Raw genomic sequence first — 12,477 nt, 5'->3', positions numbered from 1 at the left:
ATACCCGTTACAAATCTTTGGATTTAATGTCGAATACAACTGAATATCTCTTTTTCTAGATGCCATGGGACTTAATGTCGTATACCAGTGTATAGAACTGGTTCTTGCGAGTGTAATTTGCAAAAAAACATATATTTTATAATGGAGATTACTATTGTTTACCTCTGAGGTACAGATTTTATGCAGACAATATTTCATTTACCTGTACAACTCTAAACCTGGACGGCGGGCAGTACGGACGCGTCGGCGTCGACGACGTTGAACTGCTGCTGTCCGTCGAAGAGTCTCGCTCGGGAGTCACACGGGTAACCTACAGACAGATAAAGATAGTATTTAAAAATATTGCCTCACATCCTTCTAAATACATACATCTACAATGAAACCAACGAAAACCACCGAAACACTTACGTTCGGTGTGTCCCAGAGGAATACAATTAACTGCCTTGGAACCAGAAACTTAATTAATCAGAAATAGTAAAAAGGAGGAGCAAGAAAAAGGGTGTAAATGTATATTAATAGGGATGGGTATAAAAAGAAAAAATCTCATTAGTCCCTCAGTTGGATAATTGAAAAGTATGAGACACGTATTTTTTCCTTTTTCAGAAAAACTAGAATTGACAAAGATTAACTGCTTTAAAGTTTAGGAGAGGGGCTTGTGACGTAACGATATGGTAAAATTTATACTCAATCGTGACGTCACGCGTAAGTTTCATTCACTGAAATTTGGTCAATTTATGTTTGCGGGACAAATTAAAAAATACGTATCCATTATTATACAAAAAACTACAAGAAGGACACTGCAAAAAAAAATTGTCATCATCCCTTTTATATAAAGTATTGACTGCACGGATAGCAGAGTGGTTGAGGTCACCACGCCTCGATCGTAACGTGTCGCGGTTTCGATCCCCGTGTAGGCCAAGCATTTGTGTGATCCACGAACGCTTGTCCTGAGTCTGGGTGTCTTGTGTATGTGACTTGAATATTGATTGCCGAATCAAATATACCACTGAAAATGTATCAGTCGTCAGTTTATTTAATATGTGTTTGTATAAAAAGACAGCAATATAGTTTATATTTTGGAAAAAAACGAAGTACAAATAATTTGTCATCATCATCAGGGCGTATTCGTCCACTGCTGGACATAGGCCTCTCCAATACCACGCCATCGAGATCTTTCTTCGGCTCTTCGTATCCAAAAATAATTTGTAATTTTCCCAAATTTTGTAAAAAGTCATGAATTTTTCCCAACTATGTTGGGGTCGGCTGCCAGTCTAACCGGATTCAGTTCATTCGTCGACTTAGCGACTGCCTATCTGACTTCCTCAACCCAGTTACCTGGGCAACAAAAGTTATGAATGTAATATAAAAAAAACAGCATATAAAAAAATTGCTTGCGCGAATGTTATGTCAAATTCTACAAAAAAAATAGCATTTTTGATTTTAAATTGTAAAAATCTGAAAAAGACTAATATCATGTATTTTTGTATGTATGTATGTTGCTAAGGCGTGGTATTCTCTAAAGCGGAGATGAGATCGTACTAATATCATAAACGCAAAATTTGTATGTGGTGTGTATGGATGTTTGATCCGACCGGGGATCGAACCCGGGACCTGAGAGCTAGCGATACCTTGAAACCGGTGCGTATGCCAGTAAACTACGGAGGTCGTCGCAATCTATACTAATATATAAAGCTGAAGGGTTAGTTTGTTTGAACGCGCTAATCTCAGGAACTACTGGTTCAAATTGAAAAAATATTTTTGTGTTGAATAGACCATTCATCGAGGAAGGTTTTAGGCTATATATCATCACGCTGCGACTAATAGGAGTTAAGAAAAAGTCATAACTTATATCTTCTATCCACGCAGACGAAGTCGCGGGCAACAGCTAGTTATGAATAATTCTCACGATAGTTACTATCGAAACTAAGAAATAAATGTGTGTGTATGTATGGTACCATGAACCGCGAGTGCGGGTGCGGGGCGGGCACGGGGCTGCCGGCGGGCGAGGGCGCGGGCGACGGCGCCGGCGAGCGCAGCCGCCCGCCGCGCCGCTCCTCCTCGCCGCCGCCCATACCCTGCTGGGGGACATGGCCTCGTCAACCTAACACTTAGGCCTGATTCGCACGGGAGCTCTTTTAACGCGCGTTAAAAAAAAACGTTCAAATAGAACAAATGCATTTCCAATTACCTCAAATATTTGTGCGCCGGAAACGGCAGAACATTATGGAGCGAAAATTTTTGTAACATCACAATTACCATATTCTTACAAATAAATATAACACGGACGCATGAACAAGTACATGGAAATGCATTTGTTCTGTAGAGGTTCAAATAAAATGAAGAGACGGATTTTAATATTTTATTAATATTGTCAAGGTTGCTATCTCTGACAGATCTGTTATTTTCCTTTCCATGACAATCTACCGGTGAGACCGTCGTCTGCAAAGCGTGCGTGAGCTCGACGGCGCACTAATGCGGTCTCACTGACGCGCCCTGGTGACGTAGTTGTCCCGCCGGTTGCTTGGATCACTACAGTTCTATTTGAAGTTCTATTATAATCTATTTGCTTTTTTAAAAAGCGTTAAAAAAGCTCCCGTGCGAATCAGGCCTTACAAGCTTTTAAGCTAAGCTCAAATAATTAAATAAAACTACTTTTACAGATTCTTAGGTCTACGCGAATGTTAGACATTGAAATAATCTGCGCGCGACGTCTGCCCGTGACCATGATAAATGCAAAGGTTTCGAAACGTCGGGAATTAAAATCTAAAATTAAACCGCGATAAAATACGTAAAAGTAGTTTTATTTCAATGTCTAACATTCGCGTAAACGTAAGAAACCACTTAGCTCAAATAATAATACGAAAAGCTAAAAACGATCATGATTGGTTGTGATGATTTGATTTGATTCGAAAATCTTCATTTTTCGCTGAAAAAAAATCTTCATATTAAATCAAACACATCGTCGTAATTGTCGATTTACGATGCAAGTCTCTAGAGAACTTAAAATATACACTGGAGGAAGGGGTAGGGAAAAGTTGGACGGAGTGAAATATACGGACTTGGAGGGATTCGAGAGGATCATAGAGGATGAGAAAATATGCTGACACGAGTAAATCTAGGGTAGAGCGGTACTTCGGTCGGTGCATGAAGGATTGCAACGCATTGCCATACACCGACACAAAAACGCGGATGACGTAGCACGACGGTTCAGGTTTAGTCAGTAAGAGTCTCACACTACCCATTTCCTCCCCCGAGGGAGTGGGTGTCCAAGAGGTTCCCCCGCCTTGCCAAAAAAAAAGTGTAGAGCGGTACTGTTTAGGGACCTCTGCGTGTTTGAGATCTGAGAGGTTCTTAAAGCCTTCCTTCTTCGGAAGGAAGGCCTCTGACTTCCTTCTTCGGAAGGAAGGCCTCTCCTGGCGGAGTGGAGCGGATCCAAGCGGATTATATCTACGCTGATGGGACTAGATCTAGATGAAGTGGAGGAGAGCTGGGCAGAGGAACGGAATCAGGCGGAGTTGGGCGGAATTGAGCGGAACCCGTTTTTCTCTACTTACCCTCAACAAACACGCTGTATGGCACGTGAGGCTGATCTTCCTGTGTACAGGGTGTGTCGTGTCGTCCTCCGGCTTGGTCGGCTCGTTCCGCCGGCAGAGGGCGCGGATCTCGCGGGTCACGCGTCGGACTAGCGCCGCCTCGTTGTCCTCCGCTAATAGGCTCGACGAATCCTGATGGAATGAGTTGGAGTTATAGATATTGATAGTAAGATAATAGAACAAATAATAAAAAAAACTGAAATGGTTTTTCTTATTCAAAATTCAGTATTTTTAGAACAATAACTGCGTGTGAAATTTTTACGTTTACATAATTGTTATGCCTACGTAATTTTATTTAATTCATTGACAACTTTAAAAAAAAATCGACGTTTGCAATAAAAAGAACGAAAGTTAACCATAACCAAAAAAATATACTTCCTAACTCCCACAACATCAAAAACCTTATAAAACACACATCAAACTTCACAAAAAAAAGTACACAACGAAAACGAAAAACGTACGCGTCGATCAAAAAACAAATGTACAAAATATACGATTAGTTAGACTTACGGGCGGCTCGTCCAGGTCGATCTGCGTCAGAGTGTTGTTCTCCTTGAGCGCTGTCAGTATGGCTTGGAGGCCGGCGGCGCCGAGTCGATTCTCACGGAGATCTAACCTCTGAAAAATAATAATTAAATAAATTAATAAATATTCCACAACGCCATCTCGTCTCAAAATAAGCAAACTTGTATTATGAGTACTAGACAACAGATAAACATACTTATATATTTCTAAATACATACATTATTATAGATAACTTACACCCAGACACAGGACAAATGATCGTGCTCATCACACAAAAAAATGTCCTGGGCGGAAATCGAACCCACGACCTCCGGTATAGCAGTCAGTCTCACTAACCACTAGACCAACAGGTCAGTCAAGAATGAGAACAGAAGAATTTTATCCTGCACGGATAACCGAGAGGTTGAGGTCACCACGCCAAACCTGTACGCGACGTGTTGATTCGATCCCCGCGTAGGTCAAGCGTTTGTGTGAACCACGAATGCTTGTCCTGAGTCTAGGTATCTTTGTGTATGTGACTTGAGTGTTTGAGAAATGTTTGCGATACAATTCCTTAGTGCGGGCATCGTTATTAAAAATAAAGTTTTTGTATGAAATATGACTGTACGGATAGACGATAAGTGTCGAGGGTTCGATCCTCGCGTAGGAAAAGCATTCTTGTGAATGTCTATTCCGAATCTAATGTGTTGTATATCCATGTTTTCGCATATTCCAATCGAGTGTTGTACCTGCAGATTTCTGTTATTATATAGCTTTGTAGCTACACTTTTCTACGAATTAGTAAATAGTGATGTACCAACTTCTACTAATATTTAGTACCGTACACGGTTATACCCTCACCCCGCTGCCCCCTGGTACAGTACCTGCAGCCTCCTATCAGCCCGCACGAGGTCTAACTTCAGAACAATTACAACTTCACCACATCATCCCGCAACAACACACGGTACAGTGTCACACCCTCAGCCCGCTGCCCCCTAGCCCAGTACCTGCAGCCTTCTATCAGCGCGCACGAGGTCTAACTTCAGATCAATTACAACTTCACCGTATCATCCCGCAACAACACACGGTACAGTGTCACACCCTCAGCCCGCTGCCCCCTAGCCCAGTACCTGCAGCCTTCTATCAGCGCGCACGAGGTCTAACTTCAGATCAATTACAACTTCACCGTATCATCCCGCAACAACACACGGTACAGTGTGACACCCTCAGCCCACTGCCCGCTGGTACAGTACCTGCAGCCTTCTATCAGCCCGCACGAGGTCTAACTTCACCGTATCATCCCGCAACAACACCCTCAGCCCGCTGCCCCGGAGTACGGTACCTGCAGCCTCCCGTGGGCCCGCACGAGGTCGGCGAGCGCGGGCGCGGCGTCGGGCCCGAGGCGCGCCGCCTGCAGCCCCAGCGACACCAGCGGGGCGCCGCGCGGGACCGCCCTCACCGTCTCGCTGCCCACCGCGTTGCGACCGATGTTCAACACGCATAGGGATTGGGACGAACGCTGGTGGTCAAAGGAAATTTATGGAACGATCAAAAGAATTGTCGAGTTGAAATTGGGTGTTTATTTAAAAGAAAAGTCTTATTGTTTGCGGAATTCGCAGGAAGAAGCAAGAATTCTTAAAAAAAATTGCTCAGAATCTTTTTTTCTATGATTTCCATACTTATAAGTGTAAAAATGATCGATTCTCAGACCCAAAGAACATATTATACAAAAATTCATGAGAATCAGTCGAATCTTTTCGGAGGAGGAGAATTTCGTTTACCGCGACAGGAGAATTTTATATACTAGATAATAAATATAGGTTAGACAAACTCACCAAAGCCTTACTGAGATATGGTGCGCAGTTCCTCGTCAGCTGATTGTTCCAGAGCACCAGGAAGGCGAGGCCACGAGAGTCGTTGTTACCCACTGCGGACATAGAACAATTGTTCATTAAAGACATTATTGATCGGGGCGAGGCCACTAGAGTCGTTGTTGCCCACTGCGGACATAAAGTGATAGGTGAACAATTGTTCAGTAAGGACATTAGGGATCGGTGAACAATTGTTCAACATGGACAATTTATTGTTTGACGTGCAGTCAAACAAAGGACGGCCGGGTGATTGAGGTTACCGCGCAAAACCCTCTGAGCGCGACGTGTTGATTCGATCCCCGCGTAGGACAAGCATTTGTGTGATCTACGAATGCTTGTTCTGAGTCTGGGTGTCTTTGTGCATGTGATTTGAATGTTTGTGAAACCTCCCGCGACACAAGTTTTCAATTTTTTTTTTTTATACATATTATAATAATGTATTTTCTCACCAAGACACCTACTATCTGAGGAGGGTGGTGACAGCGCCGCTTGTTCAGACAATGCTTCTGCTAACGCCGCTACGCCCGCGTCCTAACACACACACACAAAACTATTATTATTACATCCATTGCTTGTTTTACTACACTTTAAAGAATTCAGAAATCTTGATAGTAACTGTCGTGAGAACGATTAATTATTAAATGATGTAACGGTTTACTCACGCGTACTCAGTTCGACTCGCGATCCCGCCGCGTCTGCTCATGATTAAGGACTCCGGTTGGGTCCGAAACTAGTCGGGCTACCCCGATAAATACGCGTGAGTAAACCGTTACATCATTTAATAATTCAGAAATCTGTCTCAGAGCTGCAGAATACCCTGTCGGGGAAGGGGGATTGCCTGAATGGAACATGGGTGGATTTTAGTATTTGATCACTACACATCTCAAGATATCTGAATGTTTGCCTTCGTTACATAAGAAAGATCCCGTTCATAAGAATTAAAATAAACATTCAGAAAAACTTATTGCATTCAACATACTAAATTTAAACTGGCTTCAAATTCTACCAGGGCCAAGCAATTTAATAATAAATTAATATGACTCAAGGATACAAAGACATTGATTACATTGATCATAAGTATATTTCAATACTCAATACTCAATATTTTATTGCACTCCATGTGTTATACAGGTGTTACATAATATAAGTATAGCACACTATGGACCCTGTAGGGCACGGCAATGTAGGAGAGTTTGTTTAAGCAACATGTTTATTAATGTACCGTAAACTCATACATTGAGGGGTGATGGCGAGGGCTGATGGAGGCGTGATGGAGGGGTGATGGAAGGGTGATGGGTGGGTGATGGGTGGGTGATGGGTGGGACGAAGGAGGGCGGTGGGGGCATATGACGGGTGATGGGTCATTATGGGGGTTATTAGGGGGGGGTGATGTGGGTTTGATGGGGTGATCGGTGGGGCAGGTTATGGGGAAGTGATTTTTCAGCTCACCTGTATCTGATTGTTGGACAGGTCCAGGAGTTGTATCCTGGAGTTGTATCGCAGCAGCGAGGCGAGCTGCGCGGCGTCCGTCACGGACAGCCGGTTGTCACCCAGGCGAAGCTCACGTATTGAACTGTTCGATTTTAGGGCTATCACTGTAACAACATGAATAGGGTTTTGTTGTGAACAGATAAATTTTGAATCCTACTAATTTTAACGAGCAAGTTTGGATAATGTTTTTCGTTCGGATTTAGACGAAACTTGGTACACGGATAGTTTATAATCAGGATTTTAGGATAGTTTTTATCCACATTTATATTTCTGTGGGCGGGCCCGCGGGCAACAGCTAGTTCATAATACAAGCTTTACTTAGTTTCGAGACTAGATGGCGCTGTGTGAAAGTTGTGGAATTTAAACGTAGATTCATTTTCATTTATTGGTAGTCGTTGGTATCATTGAATTCCTATTCATTTTGACTATCCTGTTTTAATCCTGGTCATAAACTATCTGTGTATCGAGTTTCATTAAAATCTCTGAGTCTGGGTGTCTTTGAGCATATTATTATGTTTTGTATGTTTGTAAATCCAAAGACACAAGGATTAAATTCCTTACTGAGGGAGTCGTTTTTTGTAAGAAATCCCTACTAATATTACAAATGCGAAAGTAACTCTGTCTGTCTGTCTGTTACGCTTTCACGTCTAAACCACTGAACTGAATTTTAATGAAAGGTACAGAAATAGAGTTGACCTTGAGAAAGAACATAGGATGGTTTTTATCCCGTACTTTTGAAGAGTTCTCTTGGAAACGCGATATAACCGACATCGACGCGGGCGAAGCCGCGGGCGAAAAGCTAGCTAAATAATAAAGCTATTTATTTTCAGGTAACATGGCCCATAGATATATTCCTTAGAGACTAACATTAATAGATATTAAATTCTTACCAAGACACAGTAATGGTTCGCCTGCTAACGCGACGCGCTGCAAGCACAACGCGCGCAGTCGGCAAGTGTGGGCTCGTAGCGAGCGCGCCAACACCGGCGCGTGGGACGCTTCCAGGGGGGCGTCCCGGACTTCTAGTTCTGATAGTTCTGCGCTCTAGAATGGATATAGAACAAGATTAAGGGTCTGTGTAACCACCGCCAAATAAGTTCCTTCTTTCATACAAAGAATGCCAAATTTTGCAATTTATATGCCAGATAGAGGCAAATTAGTGATCGTGAAACAGACGTTAATTAAAATAAACACTTGTCACCTTGTCACCGATAGTAAAAGATTTCGCCCCCTAAAACTTTTAAAGGTTCGATCGATTTGCATGTTATCAAACATGTCTAAGAACACTTGTACATAATTCACCTTTAATTTGAAACAAACTAAATTGATACATTCTTCAGATAAAAGTTATCTAATGATTGGAAAATCGGCCTTCATCTTCATGGTCAAGTACCAGTGTTTTACAAGGAGCGACTGCCTATCTGACCTCCTCAACCCAGTTACCTGGGCAACACAATACCCCTTAGTTAGACTGGTTGTCAGACTTTCAAGCTTCTAAATACCTGTAACGATGGTCACAGATGTATAACAGCCGGACCCACAATTTAACGTGCCTTCCGAAACACGGAGTAACTCGCCACCCATCTAGGGGCCGACCGTGTCAAGCGTAGCTTAACATGTGATCGACTCACTTATGGAGTTATAGCTGAGCCAAGAGCTCCCCCAGGACAAGTACTAGCAGTATTAAGTACATATATTCTTCATATAATAATAAAATAAATGTGGACAACATCACATACATTGTTCTGAACCCAAAGTAAGTTGCGAAAGCACTTGTGTTATGGAATTCAGATACAACGAAGGTACCACAAACACCCAGACCCGAGACAATGTAGACATTTGAATATCTACATTGACTCGACCGGGGATCGAACCCGGGACCTCAGAGCTAGCGACACCTTGAAACCGGTATGTACGCCACTCGACCACGGAGGTCGTCAAATATAAAAGTTATCTGGCGATAGGAAAACCGGCCTTAACAGCGTGAATACTGGGTACCTTTTTGATCATCCTGGAGGCTGCCTGCCAGCCCCTGATGCCGAACATCCTCGGTCCGCTGATACACAGCACAGTCGCGCTCTCGTAGTACTCCACCATGTCGAAGATCGCCTCCTGGAAAGCGAAAACAGATGTGAAAACCATGTAGATGACGAGAAAACCATTGAACGGATTGGGACGAAACTAGGTACACAGATAGTATGCAACCCGCATTTTAACACATAGGATGTCACAGTTCTTATCCTGATTTACAGTCCCGTTGGTACCATTTTCCATTTGTTGCGGGTGGGCTCGGGGGCCAAGAGCTCAAAATCAAGAGTTTTTATCTATACTCTATACTAATTACTAATATATAAAGCTGAAGAGTTTGTTTGTTTGAACGCGCTAATCTCAGGAAGTACTGGTCCAAATTGAAAAATTCTTTTTGTGTTGAATAGACCATTCATCGAGGAAGGCTTTAGGCTATAAACCATCACGCTGCGACTAATAGGAGCGAAGATAAAATGGAAAATGTGAAAAAAACAGGGCAGGTATAAATCATAACTTATATCTTCTACCCACGGGGACGAAGTCGCGGGCAACAGCTAGTTTCAAATGAGACGTTTTCAGGCAATATTATAACCTTACAGTAATGTCTCTATTTATACTAGTTGCTAGATTATCGAGCAAAATTTCGGAGACGGCGTCCTTTCCAAAAAATAAACATCGTGCTTTGATGGCTTCACATAAGCTTTGATTGGTAACTAAGATAGATTCTTAGATAATGATGCATGTTCAGTACTCACCGCGCCCTCGTCGTCGACGCCGGCGTGCTCTAATTCGAGCCGTCGGAACTGTACGCGACGCATGATGGACTCGAGCGCGTCGGCCGGCGCGGTGCCCGAGAGCGAGCACTCGGCCAGGGTGAGGCGGGGCGCTCGTGTGGCGCCCCCGATCGACGACTCGGGGAGTTCCTGTTGAATACACACGAACCATCTTAGTTTTATGCTATGCTAACAAATAAAAAATAAATCATCATCAGCTTAGCCTTTTTCCAACTATGTTGGGGTCGGCTTCCAGTCTAACCAGATTCAGCTAAGTACCAAAGTTTTACGAGGAGCGACTGCCTATCTGACCTCCTCAACCAAATTACCTGGGCAACAAACTATGTTCGAGTCGTTACAAGTAGTCGGAAGGAGTATCGCCCTTGCTTAGACTGGTTGTCAGACTCTCAAGCTTCTGACTACTTGTAACGACTCGAACATGATGATGATGATCTTACTTACCCGTATTTGCTCCAGCACACCATCAAGACATGGTGTGTCATGTCGTCGACAGGACTCCAGGTATTCGGCAGCGAGCTGCGAGCGCGTCGTCGTCGGCACTGGGGACAAACAGACAGACAAATTGAGTCTTATTTAGTTGGTCTAGTGGTTAGTGACAAGGACTGCTATACCGGAGGTCGTGGGTTCGATTCACGCCCAGGATAAATGTTTGTGTGATGTAATTTATTTATGTAACGTATGTAATTCGAAATATATAATTTTGTTTATCAGTTGTCTAGTACTCATAATACAAGATTTGCTTAGTTTGAGACTAGATGGCGTTTTGTAAAAGTTGTGGATAATTATTATTTTTATTATGTAGGTACTTAGTCAGAATTCAGTCGTTGTGAAAACCTCCGGGATATAAGATATAAATCCATAGAGAGGGAGTTTTGTAAATTATATTCGTTTTTTTTTAACTTTTTAAGGCAACAGAACCACATTATCTGTGAAACCGTCAACTAGCTGTCACGGTTCATGAAATAAAGCCTAGTGACAGACAGGCAGGGTTCCGTTTCTACCCTTAGCTTACGAAACCCAAAAAAACCTGCAAACTACACATCAAATCTATCACAAAAGAAAATCGCAACTTAACACCATCCTCCAACGTCTTATTCAATTTAAAACTACCCACAAAAACCAAAATGACATCACTCGACATTAAGCATCCCATTAAAATCCGCCATAAACCTACTTCTGTTCCATCCATTGTATTACCATTGGTTACGTCACAACCGTGACGTCACTGGCCGTGTTTGCGATGCACTGCAGTTTAAGTGTTCGTTTCGTATGAGTCATTCGGGTCAGAGATGTGAGATATGGGTCAGTTAAAACGTCTTTATATGACTAGCTGAATTGTCCTTTAAAGATGTAAGGATATTAAACTCTTTGAAACAGTCGGTTAGAATGTTGCTTATGTGTTAAAACTTTGGCGAAATTGGATAGGAAGTAGATTATGTGTTAATTTTATGTCAGCGACTGCAATGCCAAATTTCATCGTAATCGATTTAGCTGTTTCAGCGCGCTGAAACAGCTAAATCGATTACGCTGCAGCGTAATGAGAGGACAAACTTACATTCTTACAAACCTTTGCCTTTATAATATAAATCTAACTATGTTGTACACATGGTTTTATATTTGGTACTGTACTTTGGTATTGTGCGAGTACTTTAATCCCAAAGCAGGTAATTTTGGTTCAACGGATAGCCGAGTGGTGTAGGTCATCACACCAAAACCGTTAAGCATGACGCGTTGCGGGTTCGACTTAGCTTTTTCAAATTAAAATATATATATATGTATATTAAAACGACTCCTGCATTAAGGAATTTAATTCCTTGTGTCGCGGGGTGTTTCAAGAACATACAAATCACAAGCACAATGACACTCAGACTCAGAACACGCATTCGTGGATCACACAAATATGCTTGTCCTACGCGGGGATCGAACCCGCGACATGACGCGCACAGTGGATTTGGCTTGGTGACCTCGACTTTATTTGCGAATTATGGGTTAATATAAGGATGTTTAACAATAGTAATGGTGTCACCATATACCGCCTTTCAGCATGCAAAAGTAAATCGGTTTATCATTGAAACAAGAAGTTAAATTAAAAACACCTAATAATAATTACATAATATCTATAAATGAATACTATTAGGACAAGCATTTCTGTGATCCATGAGTGCTTGTTCTAAGTCCAGACGTCTTGAATGTTTT

General features: G+C 42.4%; 1 protein-coding gene across 4 annotated transcripts in view; it reads right to left on the bottom strand.

The window, feature by feature from the left end:
• Positions 1-12,477, bottom strand: part of LOC113509037 (putative leucine-rich repeat-containing protein DDB_G0290503) — a 47,411-nt gene that overhangs the window by 5,574 nt on the left and 29,360 nt on the right. The window contains exons 2-13 of one of the 4 annotated variants that reach the window (XM_026892294.1): positions 10,723-10,820; positions 10,243-10,410; positions 9,458-9,571; positions 8,350-8,503; positions 7,418-7,563; positions 6,430-6,499; positions 5,933-6,024; positions 5,440-5,616; positions 4,104-4,211; positions 3,555-3,725; positions 1,956-2,078; positions 203-310 (exon numbers count right to left, since the gene is read on the bottom strand). In XM_026892294.1, the coding sequence (XP_026748095.1) occupies positions 203-310; positions 1,956-2,078; positions 3,555-3,725; positions 4,104-4,211; positions 5,440-5,616; positions 5,933-6,024; positions 6,430-6,499; positions 7,418-7,563; positions 8,350-8,503; positions 9,458-9,571; positions 10,243-10,410; positions 10,723-10,820 (1,529 nt within the window). Of the gene's footprint in view, positions 1-202; positions 311-1,955; positions 2,079-3,554; positions 3,726-4,103; positions 4,212-5,439; positions 5,617-5,932; positions 6,025-6,417; positions 6,500-7,417; positions 7,564-8,349; positions 8,504-9,457; positions 9,572-10,242; positions 10,411-10,722; positions 10,821-12,477 lie in introns of all 4 variants that reach the window. The other 3 variants (XM_026892292.1, XM_026892293.1, XM_026892295.1) reach the window with 3 other exon arrangements.

The sequence above is a fragment of the Trichoplusia ni genome, chromosome 3 (assembly GCF_003590095.1).
Source record: "Trichoplusia ni isolate ovarian cell line Hi5 chromosome 3, tn1, whole genome shotgun sequence".
Taxonomy (NCBI): Eukaryota; Metazoa; Arthropoda; class Insecta; order Lepidoptera; family Noctuidae; genus Trichoplusia; species Trichoplusia ni.
Note: the sequence above shows the minus strand (reverse complement) of the source record. Positions and strands in the feature narration are given on the sequence as shown.